The sequence below is a fragment of the Mus caroli genome, unplaced genomic scaffold (genome assembly GCF_978045245.1).
Source record: "Mus caroli unplaced genomic scaffold, Mus_caroli_1 scaffold_15, whole genome shotgun sequence".
Lineage (NCBI taxonomy): Eukaryota > Metazoa > Chordata > Mammalia > Rodentia > Muridae > Mus > Mus caroli.
In genome coordinates, this window is record NW_028227270.1 from 97,705,265 (window position 1) to 97,726,850 (window position 21,586).

Consider the following 21,586-nt stretch of genomic DNA (forward strand, 5'->3'; position numbering starts at 1 on the left):
TAAAGCAGAAGGGGCTCAAGTCCATAGCAAGTTTGGGGTCGGGTGGTACAATGATCAAATCGATTCACTTGCTAACTGAAAATTAATAACTAGTTTAAAAAAAAATTTTGTCACTCCCTCCCTGCCCTTCTCCCTTTAAGAAGCAAAGGTCTGTGGGAAATTCCTATTCCTAGGCAAAGCCAGTTACACACACACACACACACACACACACACACACAAAATCCCTCACATGGAATTTCAGATTTTACCCAGTTTGCTTTGAAGGTTTTAGGAAATATGATACTTGGATTTCACAGAATCTTTGTGATGCCTCTTGCATGGTTTAATTCGGACGGAGGCACCAGAAGTGGAGTTTTCCTAACAGTGAAATAGATTGCTTTATTCTGGCCAACAAGTCAGAACTGTCTAGAATGACGTGGGGCAGCTGCCCACTTTAGATGAAGACAAAATGACAAAGCACAGTTTCAGAGCACTGGCTGCTCTTGCTGAGGAGAGGGATTCAGTTCCCAGCACCCACATGTCGTCGACTCACAACTCTCTGCAGCTCCAATTCCAGGGAATCCACGCCCTTTCCGGATGGCCTAGGGTAGATGCCACAGGCCTGGAATAACAGCACTCAGCAAGATGCTGATCCAGACCTGTGCCCATTGCATTGTGAGTTAGAGGCCAGCCTCGGTTACATGGGACCCTGTTTCAAAGGATACAACCCAGGGCCAGTGAGATAACTAACTCAGTGGGCAAACGTGAGCAGTCAAGACTGGCGACCTACATTTCACCCTCAAGTCCAATATGGCAGAAGGGAAGAACAAGAAACTGTTAATAGTGATGGCCAGAGTATCGGCATTTGTACTTTGGTTCCTGGGATCCAACTCACAAGAGAAAAACACTAACAGGGTTCTGAGACCCTGCGATGCAGTGAGATGTGTTTGGGGAGGGAACTACAGAATTAGGAATCCCATTTCTTACAGTGTAAGCAGTAGGTCTGACTCTGCTCATTGTTCTGGAGACACCATTATCTAAGGCTGTTTGCTTTGTTCATTCTTGAAAATAATCTGAAATAATGGGAAGTCAATTTGTCAATAGCAAAATATAAATGAAGACATGAACCCCACAGAGAACTGTCTCCCAACAATGAATTCTTTTCAGGAGTTGAGTTTTCTGAGTTTGAAAACAGCCAAGCTAATACACACACAGGTTCAGAAGTCAAGAGAATGGTGAAAAGTGGTACCATGTCTATTTGTTTAATCCATTGCCACTAATATCTACACTGCCTGCCTAGGGGAGTTGAGGATGATGAACATTATACTTTACTACAGATATGTGTGTCTCCATGTGTGGGTGTGTGTCTTCCTGTGTGTGTGTGTCTTCGTGTGTGTGTGTGTGTGTGTGTGTGTGTGTGTTGTATATATTTATTGCATTCTAGCAACACCCGCAGTTTATTCCTAGGCTTCCGAGATCAATATCAACATTCCACATTTGGGCCCAAGCAAAACCACTTTCAAAAGTAAGTGGATCTGTTGCTGGAGCTTGTAAGGGAAAAACTGAACTGCTTTCAGCTACAAAATGTGACCGTGAAACAAGGGACAGAAGCAACTGTTTATTTAATATTGCTTGGCTTTAGCTGCTTTTGAAAAAATGCAAAAGAAGCTTTAAACACGGATTCCCAAGGCTTGCTTCTTTTGCCTTGTTGGATTTTTTTAGGTGTTTCTTTGGGACAGGTAGTGAAGTGACTGTCCAGTGGCTTTCTAGGTCTCTCTTATTCGAAAAGCCAGTGATTACTGTCTCTCTTACCATTTCAGGATTTGTTTTGTAAAGAAATAAAGCAGAGCCAAAAGCATTCTAAAAGTCCCAATTTTAGAAGGAAAAAGCGATTTCCAAAACTGGGGAGAGTCTCAAAGCATGTACAAGAGCAGCTGGGGATGTAGCTCAGTGGTAGAGCGCATGCTTCGCATGTATGAGGCCCCGGGTTCGATCCCCGGCATCTCCAGTTCCTTTTCGCTCCAAAACATTAATTTTAATATTTCAAGATGTCAAATCATTCTGTATTATGTCCTGCACTACATTAGTTTTATACAATATTCTTGTTTTGCCTGAGGCTAATAGAGTCACATATGATTGCTTTAAGGTATTTTAATATCAGTTTGAAATAAATTGATCCAAGAGTGTAGAAAAACACCCTAATAATGATGAGAGAATCGAAGCATTCTGGGAAAAGGTTCATTTTCAAGAATGAATGCTTATTTGTGGTGTACCGCCGGCCTTTTAGGGCAGAGGTAATATTGTCTTGAAAACGCAAAAACACGGAAAAAATGTCTTTAATTCCGTGTGTCATAGAGCAAAAAATTACTATACAGTTGAGAAAAGGGGAAAAGTTTAGTTCATTTAGGGCAAATTTCACTGCCCGGGTATATAACCCAATTTCCAAGAGAACAAGGAGAGAAATGATGAATAAAGTTGTTATGCTTATATTGTGCCCACTCCTTCAGGTCTGGCCGGTTAGCTCAGTTGGTTAGAGCGTGGTGCTAATAACGCCAAGGTCGCGGGTTCGATCCCCGTACGGGCCAGCTAAAGCTTTTTGTTGGCTCGTCCTCTCGCCAATTTGAGAAAATTGAATAAAATTTCAGATTGTCCAAGGTGTACTGATAAGTAACAATTCCCGAAACTTCCGTCCGATGGTTTGCAGCTAGTCTGTCTCGCTACGCTAAATTGTGAAATTCATTTTACCTAAGCTCAATAGCTTCAGATCAGACAGATAGGACAATGCAATTATCTTGTGAGTTGGATCTTAAATCCATTAGAAGAAAGAAAGAAAGAAAGAAAGAAAGAAAGAAAGAAAGAAAGAAAGAAAGAAAGAAAGAAAGAAAGAAAGAAAGAAGATCTCATCGGTTTTTTGAGTGCCTAAACCCTGTCCTCGGAATGGTGAGTAAACAGAGTATCCCACTACTGTCATACAAGGTTAGAGTGAGCGAACACTACTCAGAGTGTCTCTGATGGGGCGAGTTCGTGGCAGGAGTTTCATGTCTCTAGAGAAACGTTTCTTCTTTCTTTTCTTTACCTTTGATTGCTCAGGTAAGAAAAGGCTAAGCCCTTGTACAGAATCTGCTTTAGCCTGTCAGAATGTTGCTCCTGTTCAGTGGAGCTAGGCGCCCCTACGCTCTGGGTTTTTTTTTTTTTTTTTTTTTTTTTTTTTTTTTTTTTCCTGACGTTTTTCCTGTCCCTCAGATTCATCTTCCTTCTGTCTTCTTTCAGGATCCCAGTCTTACTATCCTCTACATTCCACGGACGGCTGATCTTTTTCTGTTTATTTATAAACTCCTGGTTGTATATGCAGGCGAGTGCATTTTTCACCTGCCGTTTCTGTCTGAGGGAAAATTCCCAGTTCAATTCCTCAGGTCCAAGTGGGTTTGGGGCTGGTGCAGGCGGGTTCTCCTTTAGCCTCCCAGTGATATCTGTGTTTTCGTTTCAGACTTGCTCAGAAATTGGGCCTTTTGGGTTGCGGTTCCAGGCACCGATTAAGTAAATCTGAGAAGAAATTTTGTTTTCTGTATTTTTAATAAACGGCACGTTTGTGTCTCTTACAAGGGTGGGTCAAGAGATGTTTATATGGTCCTGAGAGATATACGGAAGAAACTTTGAGTCAAGTAACGTGGCTTAAAGGACTGAAAGACCAAACAAACCCGAGATTAGAAACTATAAATTATATTTACTAAACATTTACCAAATAGCTATTAAAAAAGGGTTTGTTAAATGATTAAGAAAACGAAGAACAAGGCTTACATCTGGCTCGTTGGTCTAGGGGTATGATTCTCGCTTAGGGTGCGAGAGGTCCCGGGTTCAAATCCCGGACGAGCCCAAGTTTTACTCGTTTCCCGTCACCGAACTTTCGAAAGTTCAAAATTAATGATGGACAACTTTTCCTTTCCTTTCCTTTCCTTTCCTTTCCTTTCCTTTCCTTTCCTTTCCTTTCCTTTCCTTTCCTTTCCTTTCCTTTCCTTTCCTTTCCTTTCCTTTCCTTTCCTTTCCTTTCCTTTCCTTTCCTTTCCTTTCCTTTCCTTTCCTTTCCTTTCCTTTCCTTTCCTTTCCTTTCCTTTCCTTTCCTTTCCTTTCCTTTCCTTTCCTTTCCTTTCTTTCTTTCTTTCTTTTTTGCAGCTAAGTGTTCTTTCTATGCATTTGGTTTCGATTTGCAACTTGAACCCGTCGTTTTCAGATTTGACTTTCATTTATCCCTCCAGTCTCTCTAGACCAGCGAGCTCTGCGCCAAGAGGGTACTAAATTCTGCAAAAGATGTACAGGTATATGATGCAACATAGGTGCTCGCTGTAATGCCGTAATTAAAATTGATTTTCTAAAAAGTACATAAGCTCTAAAATCATTTTTGCTTGATAGTGATTAATAATAATATAAAATCGAGAACTGTTACCAAAAATATTTGCTTGCGCCCAACGTGGGGCTCGAACCCACGACCCTGAGATTAAGAGTCTCATGCTCTACCGACTGAGCTAGCCGGGCACATGTGCAACTTTTCTTTCCACTACCATAGGAGAATAAGTATTACCCACCTCCCAAGCTCGTCATAAGGCATGATTTTAGATTTTGTTTAGTTCATATTAGTTTTCTAGGTAAGAAAAGACGGAACTCTAATAATAAACTTTAGCTGGGAATTATTACCCCGTGCTCTACATTTTCCTGCTTCTATTCTCATCCACTTGTGTCCCTATTTCTTTCCCCTTTTCCCCTCTCCATTTCTCTTTCTGTTTTCGGCTCTCTTTCTTCTTCGTCCTCCTTTCTTTTACCTCTACTCTCCTTCTTTCCTTTTCTCCTCTTCCTCTCTCTCTTCTTGATAAACTACAAAATGTTTCCTGGTCCACTTATGGCTTTTCCAGAGCTCCCGACAAGTGATGTTGCCATCACTTATCAATCATCCAGGGCTCTCCCTTCCTGTGACCCACTAAGGCTTTCTGCTGCTGTTCCCACCTGTCAGTTCTACCGGCTGTCTTGCTCGTTGTGTTAAGAGAGGAACTGAAGGGACAATAATAGCGCAGACAACCTCTCTGAGGAGGCTTCTGTTGACAGATGTTGATTCATTGCAGAGCAGAGGTAACCCATCTGATCGGCGTGTCCGTCAGGATTGCCTGGTAGATTTTAATTCTCATTAAGATGAGATGTCGACTTCATAAACTTGTGGCAAGAAATATAACTGTGGGGTCTAGTTGCATTTTTCAATTGTTTTCAACATTGGAAAGACCAACTTCGTGCCCAAAGTATATAACAAAAACAAAGGGGATTAGAAGGCGACAGTTGCATCATTTTGAAAACCTGAGAGCCCTCAGCACCTTATTATTATCTGCCAGGAGGCAATGGAGATCGCATTTAAAAATCTCTCCCCCGTCCCCCAAGTGTAGTCATCCTCCCTGCCCTCTCCCATCCACACCTTCCTCTTTCCTTTACCTAAGAAACTGGATGTTACTGGCTCTCCATTTTATATGTACTGTCATTCCATATTCCAGCTAATCCCCAGAAACAAAACAATTCATATGCTACTTATACAAAAATGGCATATGAATTCCTCAAGTCTGGAAAACAAAATCATATAATGTAAATATCAGAATGGACTTCCTAGATTTGGTGATGTTGAAACTGGGAACCAAACATCAACAGTGGGTTTAAACTAAGTTTAAGGCTTTTAAGTTTAACCTAACCTAAGGCTTTCAAATAAGCCTTTTAAAATGGACACCATTACATAATGTCTTAGTAAATGTTACTGAATTGACTTAAAACAAATCTTACTTGAGCTTTCCTAGGAACAGGTCATCTGCAGGCAATTTGCACACTTTTTGGTGAGAGATTGTTATGACCTAAATAAATAAATATCAGAAAGCAGCTATCTGAGAGTCTGCCGACAGGATTATATAGGCATAAGAATACTTCTGAATTTATCAAGGTTCTGGGTGAAGGACCCAGTCGAGACAATCAATGATCAATTTAGCCTGTTCTGGAATATGGAATGACAGGACATATAAAATGGAGAGCCAGCGTTTGATCTATCTGTGCAAGTAAGTGTATATTTTAGAAAGCCTGGGCACTTTAAGAGACACAAAAAGGATACAGAGGCGCAGGGACTTGCAGTTTGCGGGACGGACTGGGCCTTACATGAAGGAAACGAGAAATCCTTTGCTCAAGTTACCTGAGCAGGCAGCAGAGGGGACACGGAAAGAAAAGGCAGCAAGTAATGAAGGTCCTCAGCCACCTCGGACCACAGCTCAAGAGAGCCTCCTTGCGGGATGTAGTTGGGTTGGGTGCGACCTCTTGGAAAGTCTTCCGAATTGAGAAGCACAAAACACAAACTTGCACAAAACAGAAAATGGATTTCCATTCAAGTTGCTCCACAGGAGTATCATGGAGGACAGGGCTGTTGATCAGGGGCCTGCATTCATCTACAATTGGTAACAGTGGGGTCACCCTTCAATTTATGCTTTGAAGAATAATGCGAAGCCGAGGAGGAGGAGGAAGAGGGAGAGGAGGAGGAGGAGGAGTGTTCTTTCAAGAATGTATTTATTATTTTTGCAAGTTCTCATTTTAGATTAAACAACAATCATGGAATTGAGCCTGTGAAAGTACATTTAGACAAAATGGACAATATCAAATACATCTGTAATAATCTAAAATAAGATAACCCATTCAATCAGCTGGGGTTGGGAAAGAGATAGAATGTTATATTCAATTTGCTCCGATATTTCTTGAAGACATGAAGAGGTTAGTGCTCAGCTAAGTGATTAATAGCCTGCTTTTTATTCTTGCTCAGGAAAACAAACAGAACAACAAAATCCCACAAAACACTGAACAATAGCAGAGAACTCCTTCGTTGTACACTGCTAGTCCACTGGTGGGGGATTGTTTGCCTATCTGTGTGACTCCAACGTACAGCAACACACACGATCTTTAGTAGACTCTGAAGAAGAATAAGACAGATTTCTGACCTCCGATGTGTCTGTCGTCAGTAAGGAAGAGTCATTTGGAGTTCCTCATGAACTCAGGGAAGCCGAAAGGAATTCTAATACCATCAAATTAATTTGCATTTGAATCCTACTTGAACCCAGCATTGAGACTGATAATTTAAAACTATATTAATTTCATCTGGATAGTCATTTTTTATAAATTAAGAGCTAATGTGGTCTCCTTGTTAATCGACAAAGACCAATGTCAGTTAAAGGACGTTTTGGTATGTTTCTCCTCCCATAGTCTTATTTTTATTCATCTTTATCTTATTCTATCCTTTCTCACCTTTGCTTGTTTGTTTGTTTACACAGGCTCTCACTTTGGCTGGCCCTAAACTCACTATGTGGATCAGGCTGAGGCTGGAGTTCACTAAGATCTCATTGCTCCCGACTCCCTGGAGTTGGGATTAAAAGTGTACTCAACTACATCCGGACCAACCATAGAATTTTGCTGCAACTACAGACTAACACGTCTCAAATCTTGCTGACAAACAGGGGCAAACGAGCTGTTTAAATTCGCAATAAAAGTTGGTCCTCTCAAAGCCCTTAATAATTTTGCTTCTGTTTCCTTGGTTTTCAAACTTCCGTTTTCTTTAGGGACCAAGTCACAGAAGTTTGGCTCTGAAGAGACACTGAAATAAAATAAGAGAATGAATAAATGCAAACTAAAAAGTAAGAGGCAGTTGTTACTTGCACAATGATTGATACAACTCTAACCACGCAGAGATGGCATCCCAAGTAGGGGATCAGATACACGTGGGTCCTTCGATAGCTCAGTTGGTAGAGCGGAGGACTGTAGGTGGCTATACCAGGAATCCTTAGGTCGCTGGTTCGAATCCGGCTCGAAGGAACCTTGTATTTTTAGCGTCTGGGAGCTCATTTCCGAAAGAATTGAGCGGGATTTTTCGTATTTGAATGAGCTCAAAACTACTCTCGATGTGCAAAGTAGTGACTGTAGGTTTTAAAATTTGTTCTCTGTAATAGTTTTAAATACTTCCAAGCAGACTTTGACGGCATAGATCACATAACCCCACCCCTGGAGATCCTTATGCCCTGGAATAAAGGGACCGGCGACGACCTCTAGACACGAGGTTTGGGGCCGGGTGGGCTCCCTGAACCCGCCGCTTGGCCGAGAGTGAATACAGGTCCTGTGGTTAATCGGTGGTGCACGTGCGCCCTCCAGTAGTCAGAGTGTTCTCAGCAGCTGGACCTCAGGCTCAAGTATCTCAGTCGGCATCTTCCTATCACCTCTCGACAGGAGGAAAATCCTGTTCCTTCAAGCTTTTGGTTTAACTATGTTACGATGGTTTTGTTTGTTTCAAGAGTCTGGGGGAAAATTGGTGTAAATCAGAATGACCCGGAGACATTTTTCAACCTAGGGGATGCGAATTTCAAAAGTTATACAGGCGATTTTAATGTGCTGCAAGGGCTTGAAAACGCTGCTAGAGCGTTTCTCTCAAAAAAACAAACAAAAACAAAACAAATGGCATTGCTGGAAACGGAATGGCAGTTTTAGGGGAGAAATGCAAGAGGAGATTTAGTTCAAAGAAAATACAGAGAAACCCTGTCTCGAAAAATTTAAAAAGAAAGAAAGAAAGAAAGAAAGAAAGAAAGAAAGAAAGAAAGAAAGAAAGAAAATCTCACCTATCAGTAGCGCATATTTGCTAATTTTGTGCTAATTCCTTTAAACTGCGTTACTCCTGCTCTCAGTTACCCGTAGAAGCGTGTCAACGAGAGATTAATATTAAGACAAAGTAATTGACAAAAGATTTCAATTCAATATATCGAAAGTTGTACAAGGGTTCTTGTCCTTGCAATTTTTTTGTACCTTCCATCCCATGTGTCAGGACTTTTCTCTAAGCAAATAATTTTCAAGTTTTGGTGTAAATCATAATGATCTTTATTTAGCAGCATGAAAAACCACGAGGCCTGGCTGGCTGGTTGCAGGGTGGTCTGAGATGGTAACTCCGGATGATTCTGTGTTTAAAGTGGACTCTTCGCTAAAGAAACAGTTCAATTTTTTAATTTAAAGATAACGTTTGGGCCTCGAATACAAAATATATTAGATAGTCCTGGACTAGGCGTTTCTGCAAGGCACAGTAAGTTCCAACCCACAAGAGCTGGTCCTACATTTCTTTCCATATCTTGGGCTGTATTCCGGGATATTCCAGTGCCGGTAACTGAACTGAAACAAAAAAAAGCAAACGACCTAGATCCAAACACCGCTATGTACGCTTCCCTGTCTCAACAAAAGGAATGCGTTTGCGAAAGGGAAAGCTGTGAGAACTTGATAGGAAAACAGGAAATACAAACTCCAGAGCTCCAAGCCATGAGAGAAATCTCAAAGAACTCGGCCATTTCCTGGAGAACGATGTGTGGTAGGAACTAGGCCCTTCCGGGTTGCTGAGAGAACTTCTGAAATTTAACTATAGAGGTTAAAAGAGACGGAGTTGGCTGTTCTTGCTCTAGCAGGGTATGATGGGAAAAGAAACAGGCATAAATGCAAAACTGGAGAATGCGGGCATCGATCCCGCTACCTCTCGCATGCTAAGCGAGCGCTCTACCATTTGAGCTAATTCCCCTTCTGGTAGTAAGTAGTTGCTACCTTGCTCCCTTTTGATATCTGGATGTAATTCATCGCTGGTATTTTCAGCTCATCAAACAGAGATTGTGGGAGTGGGGATGGGGTGGAGGGGGTGTTAGTGAGTTTGTTGATTTGATTGTTTTTTTTATGTCTAATGAAATCCGGACAAGATGATAAAAACTGAAGTGGAGAAAGTAAAATAGAGTATTTAAGAAAGAGTTTCCTGGGTTAGGGTTGGTGTTTTAAAATCCCAGAACTGCAGGGAAGGGGAAGAAAGGAGTCCTAAGGCAGGAAAATTGCCCCCTCTTTGAGGCCATCTTGTTTTACAAAGCAAAAAGTGAGATTGTGGCTTGGTTGTCATGGAACAGTCCCGGGGTTACTTGCGCCCTCTATACGTGAAAGACTGTACCGCCCGTTCTGGGAATCGCACAGGGGTGCGTACAAATGGGCCAGGACGCGGAGATCACAGAAACAACGGTGCTGGGACTCTGTGCACAGAAGTCAGATGCCAGATGGGAATTAAACATTCGGCTGAGAAAAGCAATCTAGTTCCCTAGGCTCAACTTTGACTCACTCCTTGGTCTGCACCAATCCTCACATCCCTCAGGTCCTCTAACTTTCTGTATCCAGAAATCGACTCTTTGGTCTCTACGGCTCCAGAAGGCTCGCTCTTCAAGGTCAGTCCTTTGTCTGGCTGTTTTCTTTTTCTTTTTCTTTTTCTTTTTCTCTTTCTCTTTCTTTTTCTTTTTCGTTTTCTTTTTCTTTTTCTTCCTTTTCCTTTTCCTTTCTCTTTCTCTTTCCGTTCTTCTTTTCTCTTCCTACCTTTCTTTTCTTCTTTTTTAAATCACTGCAGGAGGCCACATGGCCAAAAGTGAAAGGGTCTACCCTGGTTAATTTCTCTTCCCTACAGGCACTATTTCAAGGAGTTTCAAAATTAATTTTTTCCAAAGAAAATATCGAGAAACTGGTAATTTTGTTGAGGTAGAGCCATGGCCCGAAATTCACTGTGTAGTTGAAGATGACCCCGTAGTCATGATCCTTCTGCCTTCTTTCAGAAACGTTACACTACCTTCGGTTAGAAGTGGATACATATATGATTTTGGCCTAAAGAAATCTTTGCAAAAAGGGAGAATGCAAACTTGTTCTTTTCCTTTTGGATTTACGGAGTGCCAGTATCAGGTGTGGTTCCAGGTTCCAGATAGGGCTGTGGTGAGGTCTCGAGCCGACAAGCACAAGTCCAATTGCCTCTTCTTTTGAACGTTCGTCAAAAAGACTTCCGCTGTGGTCTTAATGTTTATTTCTTAAAAACTCAATAAAATCGGAGCAAGATAATAAGAACTAAAAGAAAGAAAGTGAACCATTTAAGTCAGTGATTCTAGAGCCGGTTGTGGGGTGGTGTATCTCAGCAGCGGGAGTGGGTGGTGGGGGTGAGTTGGAGGCCTGCCTGGATTGCTTCGTGAATACCAGCTAGTCAGAGCTAGAAAACAAGTCCTGTAAATATGAAGAAATAAATGAATAAACAAATAGGGAAAGGAAATAAAAGAAAAAGAAACACACATCCCCAAATCTGATCTGTCTCTGAGCTGTGCAAAAAGCCAATACGAGGTCTTTCCAGGGACTTTAGACCACCTGCAACACTAGCTTTTCTCTTTTGCTTATTCATTACAGTCAGGGTTGACAAAAAGAGAATGGCTTTCTGTGGGAGGAAACTCCCTCCACATAAGATTTTAAATCTCAGATGCTGAAATTGTATAACGAAACCCACTGTTATTCCTCTTATAGTCAGACTTGAGCTGACACTCACCACTGTCTAGATTCTTCCTTCTTACCGGACAGAATCTGCCCAATCTGACCTCTATTTATCCTTCAAATGACTGAGAAGTGTAGGCATGGAACAGGATCGAAAGACTAGCCCATTCCCAAGGCTCAGATCCATCTGCTGGGTGACTACACTCGCTGTATGAGGTTCCCAACAGGAACAAATTTTTGGGTTCCAGTAATACTGGACTGGTTGTTAACTTCCCAAATGCTCAGTTGTGGTCGAAGATGAGGAATATCTTAAAATTCACACTGAAGTTTCGGCAGTTGCTAAATGGTGCCACATCCTGACTTTCAGGAAGAAATACCCAAGCACCAAAATACACTGGCCATGGCTGTCTACAACCCACAACTGGCTTCCCTGGTGGTCTTGTACTTGATGTAACCATATCATTTATCTAGCAAATCTAGATAAATCTAAGAGAAAGGAAGTAATCAGAAAGGACAGGGCGGCTACAGAACGTCTAGGAAAGGGTCAAGGACAGGGAATCTTACTAGTTTTTTTGTCTTTCTTGTTTTTTATATATACCCAGGAAACCATGAGCATCACTATATAGAATATATCCAATGTTTGAGAACACCTAGTTATAACGTCAACAAAGCAAAATCGAGACCATATAATATTACTAAGTATATATTACATATATCTTTTGATAGCTCAGTCAGTAGAACAGAATATAGACAATATAGACACTACTGCAGAGTATATGAGTAATATATACAGTATGTATGCAGTCATCTCTGAATCCTTCGATAGCTCAGTTGGTAGAGCGGAGGACTGTAGGGTGTTAGTGTTGGTGATCCTTAGGTCGCTGGTTCGAATCCGGCTCCAAGGAGGAAGTGTTTTGATGGGTCGTTTAGACATAATATCCTAGACATCTCGTCCCACCTGCTTTCTTGTGAAAGTGTGAAAGTGTGTCCTCTGCTCACAATACCTGGGTTTTTTGGTTTTTGTTTGTTTGTTTGTTTGTTTTCTTTTTTAAACCAGGAATTAGATATATGTAACAGCCACTGGGTTCCCTTGGTCTTGACATTTTCCAAAAATTTTATGAGACCAGGCCAATCTTACCCCAAAGCAAAACGTAATTATCAGTTCAGTCCCTTTGCATAGTGTCTCCCCACCACACTCTGCCCACCTGTGACGGTTCTACACAAAGCTAGAATGTGTGGTCCTTTTATCTGGGACGGTAGAATTGAGAAAAGGTCAGTGTAAGGTTATAAAAGAGGGACTGGTCCCTGTTTCCCTCTTTTCCTCCCCACTACCAGCAGAGTCTATTGAGGAGTCTCTGAAATGACAGCTGATGGGTGTAGAGACCCACGCCCGGAATCTCAGCAACTGAAGTGGTTGAAGCAGGAGCATCTAGGCAGAGCTCGTAAGCATCTCCAGCTTCTGACTTTGTTGCTGGTGTTATGTGTTTTGTTTTGCTTTCTCAGAGGCTTTCTGGTGCATCCAGACTGTGCCAGCTCCTTATAGCCCTCCTTCAGCTCTCCAGCTTTTTGCCTATGCAGTCTCTGCTCCTAGCCTTTCATAACTAATAAACTTTAAAATTTATAAACTCCAACAAATGAAAGTCTTCCTGTATGGCTTCCGATGCTTTCCCATGGTGCTCATTTTTCTGTTTTAGGAACCAGGAAGCTGAGCGCCACCATAGGTGTTGCTAACCAAGCATAGCAACATAATAAAAATGGAGTGATTAAATGTATTAAGTTTGAGGTATATGTTATATTATGTTTATTTGGTCCAGTATAATTGTGCAATATAACATGGGCCAGGCCGGGCGTGGTGGCGCACGCCTTTAATCCCAGCACTCGGGAGGCAGAGGCAGGCGGATTTCTGAGTTCGAGGCCAGCCTGGTCTACAAAGTGAGTTCCAGGACAGCCAAGGCTACACAGAGAAACCCTGTCTCGAAAAACCAAAAAAAAAAAAAAAAAAAAAAAAACATGGGCCAGGACATTCCTAAATACATTCCGTGATAAGTTTTTCTCAACTTGACTCAAGCTAGTCTTCCGGAAGAGGGAACCGCCATTGTGAAAAATGCCTTTATCAGATTTGCCTGCAGGCAAGTCTGTGGGAGCATTTACATAAGTACTGATTGGCGTGGAATGGCTCAGTCCACTGTGGGTGATGCCACCCTTGGGCAAGTGGTTCTGGGTTGTATAAGAAGCAGGGTGATCAAACCATAGTGAGCAAGCTTTTAAGCAGCACCCCTCCATGTTATCTGCTTCGCTTCCTGCCCTCAAGTGCCGGCGTTGCTTGGATTTCTGCCCAGGCTTCCCTGACGATGGACTGTGATCAAGACGGTTAAGTTAAATAAACCCTTTCCTCCCCAGGTTGCTTTTGGTCATAGTATTTTAACACAGCAACAGAAACCAACCTAAAACACATATCAAAAGCTTCTCAAGCTTCGTGTCTCATGCTTTTGCATTCACTCTTTTTTCTTTTCTTTTTTTTTTGACTTTTTTGAGACAGGGTTTCTCTGTGTAGCCCTGGCTGTCCTGGCACTCACTTTGTATACCAGACTGGCCTCAGAACTCAGAAATCCGCCTCCCGAGTGCTGGGATTAAAGGCGTGCGCCACCACGCCCGGCTTGCATTCACTCTTGATCTTCGGCGTTTCTATGTTGAACTGGGCAATAGCTCTGCTTCAGGATGGTATTGTCTGTCTATGGTATCACTGCCGTTTCCTCTCTCTTTTAATAAAGAGAGGAGGCCCTAAAGAGACAGGACAGCACCATAGGACAAGGGCAGTGAAGACCTTAAAAAACTTCCCTGATGATTGTCTACATTTAAAATGAAACAGGAAATAAAAATACTTATTTCATAAGTCAGACAGGCTATACACCTCCCTTCGATAGCTCAGTTGGTAGAGCGGAGGACTGTAGTATAGGTGTTGATATCCTTAGGTCGCTGGTTCGAATCCGGCTCGAAGGAGGTGTCTTTTAATTGACATTTATAACACCAAAAGATAGAATAGTACACGCCTTTAATCCCAGCACTCGGGAGGCAGAGGCAGGCAAAACCAGACTCGAACCCGCGCCCCCGCCCCTCCAATGTTTATTTTACCTTAAATCCTACAATTGAGTATTTAAATCCTACAATTGAGGATTTACACCATGGTGAGACCGTTTCAAAAATATCATTATTCCTTCGAGCCGGATTCGAACCAGCGACCTAAGGATCACCACATTAGTAGTCTACAGTCCTCCGCTCTACCAACTGAGCTATCGAAGGAAGATGCTATGAGTTCTTTAGCATTTGCAAGAAACATTTTTATACATGTCATAATTCATAATATTCAAACCTTTCATAACTCACATATTCCATGAAAATATCCCTGGATGGCTTCTTGGTTTTCCTAACAGATTCATTTTTATGTCTTAGGATCAGGAAACTGAATGGCGCCAATGGTATTTGCTGGCCGAGCATGACAGCACACTTAAAATGAAATAGTTAACATTTTTGCTTGGTTTTGTGTGTGTGTGTGTGTGTGTGTGTGTGTGTGTGACATGTTTCATTTATTTGCCCCACCACAATTGTGGAAAATAGTATGGACTACTCCTGTCCTACTTGTCAAAGGCCTCTTAAGTTTTGTGTCTCATGCATTTGTGTTTACCCCTGGGTTTTCCTTGTTCAAAAAGGAGAATCACACGTTTCCCTGAAGTGGGCAATAGCTCTGCTTCAGGATGGTAGTTTGTCTATGTTACCACTGACATTTTCACTCACTTTTAATAAAGGAGGTGCTGAGACTGGACAGCACAGCAGGGAAGTGCAACAGAGGGAGTGAGCCCTGCCTGGAAGGGCTCGTGAACATTCTTAGGAGTACTTTTTGGAAATCTATGTAAAACACTTATATATTAAAAGCACTCAACTCAAACCTGTTCTTAAACACCTGTTGAGGGATCACTAGCTAACTTAGTTTTAGAATATCCTGGTACCCATCAAACATTTTCTTGTATTTCAAAATGAATCAGAATAAGTCAGCCAACTATTTTACATATCCTAAAGGATAATTGAGTGTCTTCCTTCGATAGCTCAGTTGGTAGAGCGGAGGACTGTAGAGTTAGTAGTGTGGTAATCCTTAGGTCGCTGGTTCGAATCCGGCTCGAAGGAGAGACCTTTTGAAAAGGTATCACCAAATTGAGAATTCTAGGGCTTTCAAGGGTTTCCACTGAACCAATGTCACTTGAAACACGCAGTTGTAGGATTTGAGGTAAAAGTAAACTTCAGGCCCACATAAGGTGGGAGCACTTATATTTTACGAAATCGAGACTGGATCATGGGAAGGCGTAACGATGAAAAGATACCTGGCACGACATGCGAGATGCATGTTCACTCATTGACGACTCAATGGTTCTTCACGATCCTCTCTATGCTCATATATATAATTTTAATATATAAATTAAAATTTAAAAGGGTCTCTTGTAGCCCAGGTTGGTCTGGAACTTCCTTTCTTCTCCATCTCCCAAGAGCTGAGGATTACAGGATTGCCACGACTTCCAGTTTCCTTGGCATTTATTTGGCATTTAATGTGTACAAATATTTCATTAACAACGCACGTGCAAAGTACAGAAAGCCACTTAGCCACCACACTCTTGTGCCTTCTTTACATGTGCCCCTCCCCCAGTTCTCAATGTTTTGAAGTAACTATAAGACGCTCTCACGTGTCATCATTGTTGGTGAAGTAGTCAGTTAAAAGTTAAAAGTAGGGGTCTTTTCTCTCCATATTCACTTTTTATAAAAGGAGCAGAGGTAACCAACAGCAAGTTCTCTTCAATGCAAGTCCCCAAAGTCAGGTTTAGTTATTAGGTACTTAGACGCACCTCAGCTTTACAAATAACGCCCAGAGTCTGCGGACACAGCTGCCGTGCCTTCTATATGTTTCGTGATGATGAAGGATAAAATATTATGTAGGGCCTTGGCGAGGGAAAACTTGAGTCCTCAGGATCATCCTGCGCTCCGTCCGTCCGTAAAGCAGGAGAGGTTAGTACATCATGTCTAGCAGAGGCGTCGCTCGAGCGTCATCAGCGGCTGTGGCCCGCCACTGCGCTGGGCCCTGGCAAGTAGGTCCCAATAGCGAGGCGGCCTGCTGGTGTGCGGACCGCGCCCCCTGGCGGCTGGTCCGAGGCTGAGCACTACTACCCGGACCCTTCGCTCATCAACTTGCACGGATTCGAACACAACAGTAGTCAAACCAGCTTTTTACTCAAACATTTACAGATTTAAGTATTCACAAGGTGAAATGTAAATTTACTAAAGGCGCGTTTAAAATTTTAAAACCGCAACTCCAGTTAAAATCCCAAAAGAATACGTGCAAATTTATAAGCTGCTTCAAAAACTTTAATTTTAAAATGTTAAAACCTCAAAAAATTCAAATAATAAAAATTCAAATAATATGTTGAAACTTCAGATAATTAAAACTTCAAGGCTCAGACTGAAGTTTACAAATTGAACTTCATAAAACTTTTTAAAATGTGTGTTAACCTTTCAACCACATTCGCACCACAGACCTGGAAGAAAATGCTGTTTTGGTCTCTACAACACACTCTCTCAACACTCTGTTCTGCAAAAATCCCACGAGAGGCACCAGAGCACGCTCTTGGTGCAGGGAGGCAAAAATCATTCATATACATTTGTAAAAAAAAATTAAAAATATTCCGTGAGAGCTTGCCTCAGACGAGGGCTGCGCGCGACGGAGGTATTTTACCCGGACCCACGTCCTGCGGCTCCCACCCCTTCTCCTCAGTCTAGTCTGTTGGCCCCGCCCCTCCCGCCCCGCCCCGTCTGTCCCCGCCCCGCCCCGCCGTAGAACGGCACCCAGGATTTACGTCACTTCTTGGCCCCGACCGCAGATTGGCTCGCAGGATGTGCGTCATCAAATGGCGACAGATTCTCGGCTGTCGTGCTCCCCAGATCTTGCCATGGTGAAGGCGGGAGAGTTGGTGGATCAGCAAAAGGCTGCGATGGAGGAAAAGGAAGAGGAGGAGGAAGAGGCGAATGCAGAGGCGGCGGAGGATCAGGAGGAGCCCGAGGACGCGGCCTGTAGCAGCAGCAGCAGCAAGAAGAAGAAGGTAGTTCCGGGGATTGTTTATCTAGGCCACGTCCCGCCGCGATTCCGGCCCCTTCACGTACGCAACCTGCTCAGCGCCTACGGCGAGGTGGGACGCGTTTTCTTCCAGGCCGAGGGTAAGCCCTGCGTCGAAAGGAGAGGTGGCAATGCGGGCAGGCGGGCGCTACTCATTTTCTTGGCTGTACACGAATGAGGCAGGGGGTGCTGGCTCTCGGAAGGCTGTGGCCCCCTCCTAGCTGCTAAGTATGTATCACTCACGAACTTTAGGTGGCAGGCGGGGAAGGGAAATGGAGAGGGTGAGTGGGTAGAGAGAGTGCTTTAATAAGGCTCGAAAGATACCCACAATTTTCTTTTTTTAAAAAATTTATTTATTTACTATTTTTTGTAGCTGTCTTCAGACACACCAGAAGAGGGCATCAGATCCCATTACAGATGGTTGTGAGCCACCATGTGGTTGCTGGGAGTTGAACTCAGGACCTCTGAAAGAGCAGTCAGTACTCTTAACCACTGAGCCATCTCTCCAGGCCTCTCAGTTTTCAAATAGTCCCTGAAACTGTATGATTAGCCTCCTTCAGCCTCTTCACCTTTTTTTTTTTTCTTTTTGGTTTTTCGAGACAGGGTTTCTCTGTAGCCCTGGCTGTCCTGGAACTCACTCTGTAGACCAGGCTGGCCTCGAACTCAGAGATCCGCCTGCCTCTGCCTCCCAAGTGCTGGGATTAAAGGCGTGCACTACCGCTGCCCGGCTCTCTTCCACCTCTTGACATGCACAACTTGGAAATGGAGGTGGGGACTGGAGTTGTTCTTGGTGCTGTTCTAATGTTCAAGAAGTCATTTGAAGGGAGGCATGAGTTAAAGAAAGGAGAAGCTGCCCCTTACAGACAGCCGTGTTTCATCAACCACTGTAAAGTAGCACCTAAACAAGCAGGTGCGGCTTATGGCTAAACTGAGGTGGGTCTCAGTGGGTGCTTGACCGGGGTGTTCATTGTGTATGGCCTACAGACCACTTTGTGAAACGCAAGAAGAAGGCAGCCGCGGCTGCAGGAGGAAAGAAGGGAGCTAAGTACAGCAAGGACTATACCGAAGGCTGGGTGGAGTTCCGAGACAAAGGTGTAGCCAAGCGAGTGGCAGCCAGTCTACATAACACGCCCATGGGCGCCCGCAAGCGCAGCCCCTTCCGTTACGACCTGTGGAACCTCAAGGTGAGGTTCTCAGTTTGTCTGCCACATCTTCATTCCCCCCTCCAGCTCTAGTCCAGGCACCCCCTCCTTCCTGCTAGCTCTGAGCAGCTCCCAGTTTCTTTTCCCGTTCTTCCCTACTGTGACCTTTTCTTCTTTTCCTTCTCACAGTATTTGCATCGTTTTACTTGGTCCCACCTCAGTGAACACCTTGCCTTTGAGCGCCAAGTACGAAGGCAACGCCTGAGAGCAGAGGTCGCCCAAGCAAAGCGAGAGACTGATTTCTATCTTCGAAACGTAGAACAGGGACGACACTTCCTTGCAGCTGATGGGGATGCTACTCGGCCAAATAGCTCCTGGACATTCACCCAGCGTCCCACTGAGCAGGAGTTTAGGGCCCGGAAAGCAGCACGGCCAGGAGGGCGGGAAAGAGCGCGGCTGGCTAATGTCGAGGACCAGGCCCGATCCAACAGAGGGCTCCTTGCCAAGATCTTTGGAGCCCCTCTACCTGCAGAGAGCAAGGAAAAACCGTAGGACTCCTGGTGGTGGAAGAAATACCTACCAGCCCTGCACCATTTTGATCTGCTTCCTGAAGAGTGTGACCATCTAGGCAGATGTTTTCTCTATTCCCCACACCAAGAGTCTGGTAAAGGTCTTTTGTTGGTGTCTTTTACCTACTTTGAACAAATCCTGTAAGTGCCAGCCTGAGAACCTTACTCGTCCTATCCAGGGTGAAGACCCCTGTAGGTGCCTGTTGTGTTTTGTTTGATTTCTGATTGCCTGACTCTTTCTCAGTGGACAGCTAACAGTTTCTGACTGAAAGAGTGGACTTGCCCGCCACTAGGGTCGTGGTCTGTGGTGTTTGTTCACTGTGGTGGAAGGCTGAATTAACAGGAATTGGATTGGTGGTCCAATTTGAGGCTTATATTTGAAAATAAAAAATAATTTATTTTTATATGCTTTTTAGTTTTTCATTAAGTAAGTTTCAACTTCTTTTGAAGCCATGCATGCCGCTCAGTTACTTTAGCACAGGCATGATTCTCCTCCACCCATGAATCTCAGTTACTCTGTCAGATATGATCCCAATGCTCCTGTGTTAGTCAGGGTTCTCTAGAGTCACAGAACTTATGGGTAGTCTCTGTATAGTAATGGAGATTTGTTGATGGTTTACTGACTGTCCTCTAACTCCCAACAGTGGTCAGGAGCACCTGTGAATGGAAGTGCAAAAGTCTAGCAATTGCTCAGTCCCATGAGACAAGCAGACAAAGGAGGGTCTTCCTTCTTCCAATGTCATTATGTAGGTCTCCTTAGAAGATGTGGCCCAGGTTAAAGGTGTGTACCTCCATTCCTGGATCTGGGACTTGCTTTGTCCCAGATGACCTTGAACTCGGAGATCTCCTTTCCATGGAGGAAGTAGTACAGTGTAGTAAATCTGCCACCAGGTTTCTGGCTGCTCACCTCAAAGAATCTAGGGCTCAGTGTTAGTTTGTGCTATTAGCAGATCTGGCATTCAGCAGCAGCAGCTGTAGCCAGGTCAGCCTTGGTGAGTGGAAGTCCCTGTTGAGCCCGAGCATAACCTCCATCTCAGTCACCATAGCCACTTTGTTCATGTGCCCACTGAGCAATGACAGGGATGGCTGGGGAAAGAGGCTGACTGTCCACAGAACGGGTCATCTAATCCACTTGATTATTGAGCTCCTTGGCTGAAGTTACCTTTTGGTGAGCGTTTACATGGGACATAAATATCTTCACATCCTTTGCCCATTTGGAGAGATCTATCCACATACTTCTTCCCCAGATGTCTTTCTCACCAGTTTTCCAATTGTGATCTTTCTAAGTCCTTGACCATCCAGCCAATCCATTGGCTATAGCCCATGAGTCGGTAAACAGTTGTACATCTGGCCATTTCTTTTGCCAAACAAACTAATACCACGTGTACTGCCTGAAGTTTTGCCCACTGTGAAGATTTTCCTTCACCTGTATCTTTCAGGGTTGCCCTGGAAAGGGGTTATACTGCAGCTGTCCGCTTCTGGGTGGTGCCTGCATAACGTGTAGAGCCGTCAGTAATCCAGGCCCTAGTCTTCAGTCAATCGATCATAGGGAACACCCCATGAGGCTATAGGTGCATGCTTGGCAGCAGATGGCATTGTAATGGGAGTAGAAACCATTAGCATTTGAGCACCTTCTTCATGTAACTTGCTTGTACCTTCAAGACCTGCTCTGGCCCAATCACATATATACCACTTCCATTTGATAATAGACTGCTGCTTTGTACGTCCTACTTTATGACTTGGAGGGTCTGATAGCACCCAGCTCATGATGGATAGTTCAAGTTCAGGTTGCTTGGTAACTTGGTGTCCTTGTCAAACGTTCAGTTTCCACTAAGGTCCAATAGCAGGCCAAGAGCTGTTTTTTAAAGGGAGAATGGTTGTCTGCAGATGATGGTAGAGCTTTGCTCCAATATCCCAAAGGTCTTATCTGTGATTCCCCTACAGGGGCCTGTCAGAGGCTCCAAACAGCATCTCTATCTGCCACCAGTACCTCAAGTGCCATCAGGTCTGCTGGATCATATGATTCAGGAGTAGAGCAGCCTGCACAGCAGCCTGGACCTGTTGAAGGGCCTTCTGTTTCAGGCCCCACACATGTCACTTGGTATATGGGCCTGAGTAACACACTCAAGTGAGGAATGTACTGTCTCCAGAATCCAAATAGACCCACTAAATGTGCTTCTTTCTTGGTAGTGGGAGGGGCCAGGTGCAATACCTTATCTTTCACCTTAAAAGGAATATCTCTGCATATCCCACATTACTGGACCTAGGGACTGCTCCTCATAACTTTCTTATTTTGTATTAGGGCCTCACTCAAGTGAGACTTAGCCTTGAACTCATTCTGTAAGTTGCTCAAGTTAGCCTTGAGCTAACTTTGGTCAGGTAGGCTCTGAACATGA

At 43.6% G+C, this 21,586-nt stretch overlaps 1 protein-coding gene and 10 non-coding genes across 11 annotated transcripts; 8 read left to right on the plus strand and 3 right to left on the minus strand.

Annotated features, from left to right (window-relative positions):
• The first annotated feature begins 1,915 nt into the window (after positions 1-1,915).
• Trnaa-cgc (transfer RNA alanine (anticodon CGC)) lies at positions 1,916-1,987 on the plus strand. The gene has a single exon. It is a non-coding gene; the product is annotated as a tRNA-Ala (tRNA).
• A 503-nt stretch (positions 1,988-2,490) lies between these two features.
• Trnai-aau (transfer RNA isoleucine (anticodon AAU)) lies at positions 2,491-2,564 on the plus strand. The gene has a single exon. It is a non-coding gene; the product is annotated as a tRNA-Ile (tRNA).
• Positions 2,565-3,781: 1,217 nt separating this feature from the next.
• Positions 3,782-3,853, plus strand: Trnap-agg (transfer RNA proline (anticodon AGG)). The gene has a single exon. It is a non-coding gene; the product is annotated as a tRNA-Pro (tRNA).
• A 583-nt stretch (positions 3,854-4,436) lies between these two features.
• Positions 4,437-4,509, minus strand: Trnak-cuu (transfer RNA lysine (anticodon CUU)). The gene has a single exon. It is a non-coding gene; the product is annotated as a tRNA-Lys (tRNA).
• Positions 4,510-7,757: 3,248 nt separating this feature from the next.
• On the plus strand, positions 7,758-7,845 carry Trnay-gua (transfer RNA tyrosine (anticodon GUA)). The gene is given in 2 exon segments: positions 7,758-7,794; positions 7,810-7,845. It is a non-coding gene; the product is annotated as a tRNA-Tyr (tRNA).
• A 1,659-nt stretch (positions 7,846-9,504) lies between these two features.
• Trnaa-agc (transfer RNA alanine (anticodon AGC)) lies at positions 9,505-9,577 on the minus strand. The gene has a single exon. It is a non-coding gene; the product is annotated as a tRNA-Ala (tRNA).
• Positions 9,578-12,144: 2,567 nt separating this feature from the next.
• On the plus strand, positions 12,145-12,233 carry Trnay-gua (transfer RNA tyrosine (anticodon GUA)). The gene is given in 2 exon segments: positions 12,145-12,181; positions 12,198-12,233. It is a non-coding gene; the product is annotated as a tRNA-Tyr (tRNA).
• A 2,009-nt stretch (positions 12,234-14,242) lies between these two features.
• Positions 14,243-14,328, plus strand: Trnay-gua (transfer RNA tyrosine (anticodon GUA)). The gene is given in 2 exon segments: positions 14,243-14,279; positions 14,293-14,328. It is a non-coding gene; the product is annotated as a tRNA-Tyr (tRNA).
• Positions 14,329-14,540: 212 nt separating this feature from the next.
• On the minus strand, positions 14,541-14,628 carry Trnay-gua (transfer RNA tyrosine (anticodon GUA)). Its single transcript is given in 2 exon segments — positions 14,541-14,576; positions 14,592-14,628. It is a non-coding gene; the product is annotated as a tRNA-Tyr (tRNA).
• A 790-nt stretch (positions 14,629-15,418) lies between these two features.
• Trnay-gua (transfer RNA tyrosine (anticodon GUA)) lies at positions 15,419-15,507 on the plus strand. Its single transcript is given in 2 exon segments — positions 15,419-15,455; positions 15,472-15,507. It is a non-coding gene; the product is annotated as a tRNA-Tyr (tRNA).
• Positions 15,508-17,262: 1,755 nt separating this feature from the next.
• On the plus strand, positions 17,263-19,596 carry Abt1 (activator of basal transcription 1). Its single transcript, XM_021180575.3, has 3 exons — positions 17,263-17,580; positions 18,464-18,663; positions 18,811-19,596. The coding sequence occupies exons 1-3, from the start codon at positions 17,274-17,276 to the stop codon at positions 19,171-19,173; spliced, it is 870 nt and encodes a 289-aa protein (XP_021036234.2). The 5' UTR covers positions 17,263-17,273; the 3' UTR covers positions 19,174-19,596.
• Positions 19,597-21,586: the final 1,990 nt, after the last annotated feature.

What these genes read in the sequence shown, in the direction of transcription:
- Abt1 (XM_021180575.3), top strand. Translation starts at nt 17,274, where the DNA reads ATGGCGACAGATTCTCGGCTGTCGTGCTCCCCAGATCTTGCCATGGTG. An exon ending in CGTTTTCTTCCAGGCCGAGG is followed by an intron (nt 17,581 to 18,463) that starts GTAAGCCCTGCG and finishes TATGGCCTACAG; the next exon opens with ACCACTTTGTGAAACGCAAG. An exon ending in ACGACCTGTGGAACCTCAAG is followed by an intron (nt 18,664 to 18,810) that starts GTGAGGTTCTCA and finishes TCCTTCTCACAG; the next exon opens with TATTTGCATCGTTTTACTTG.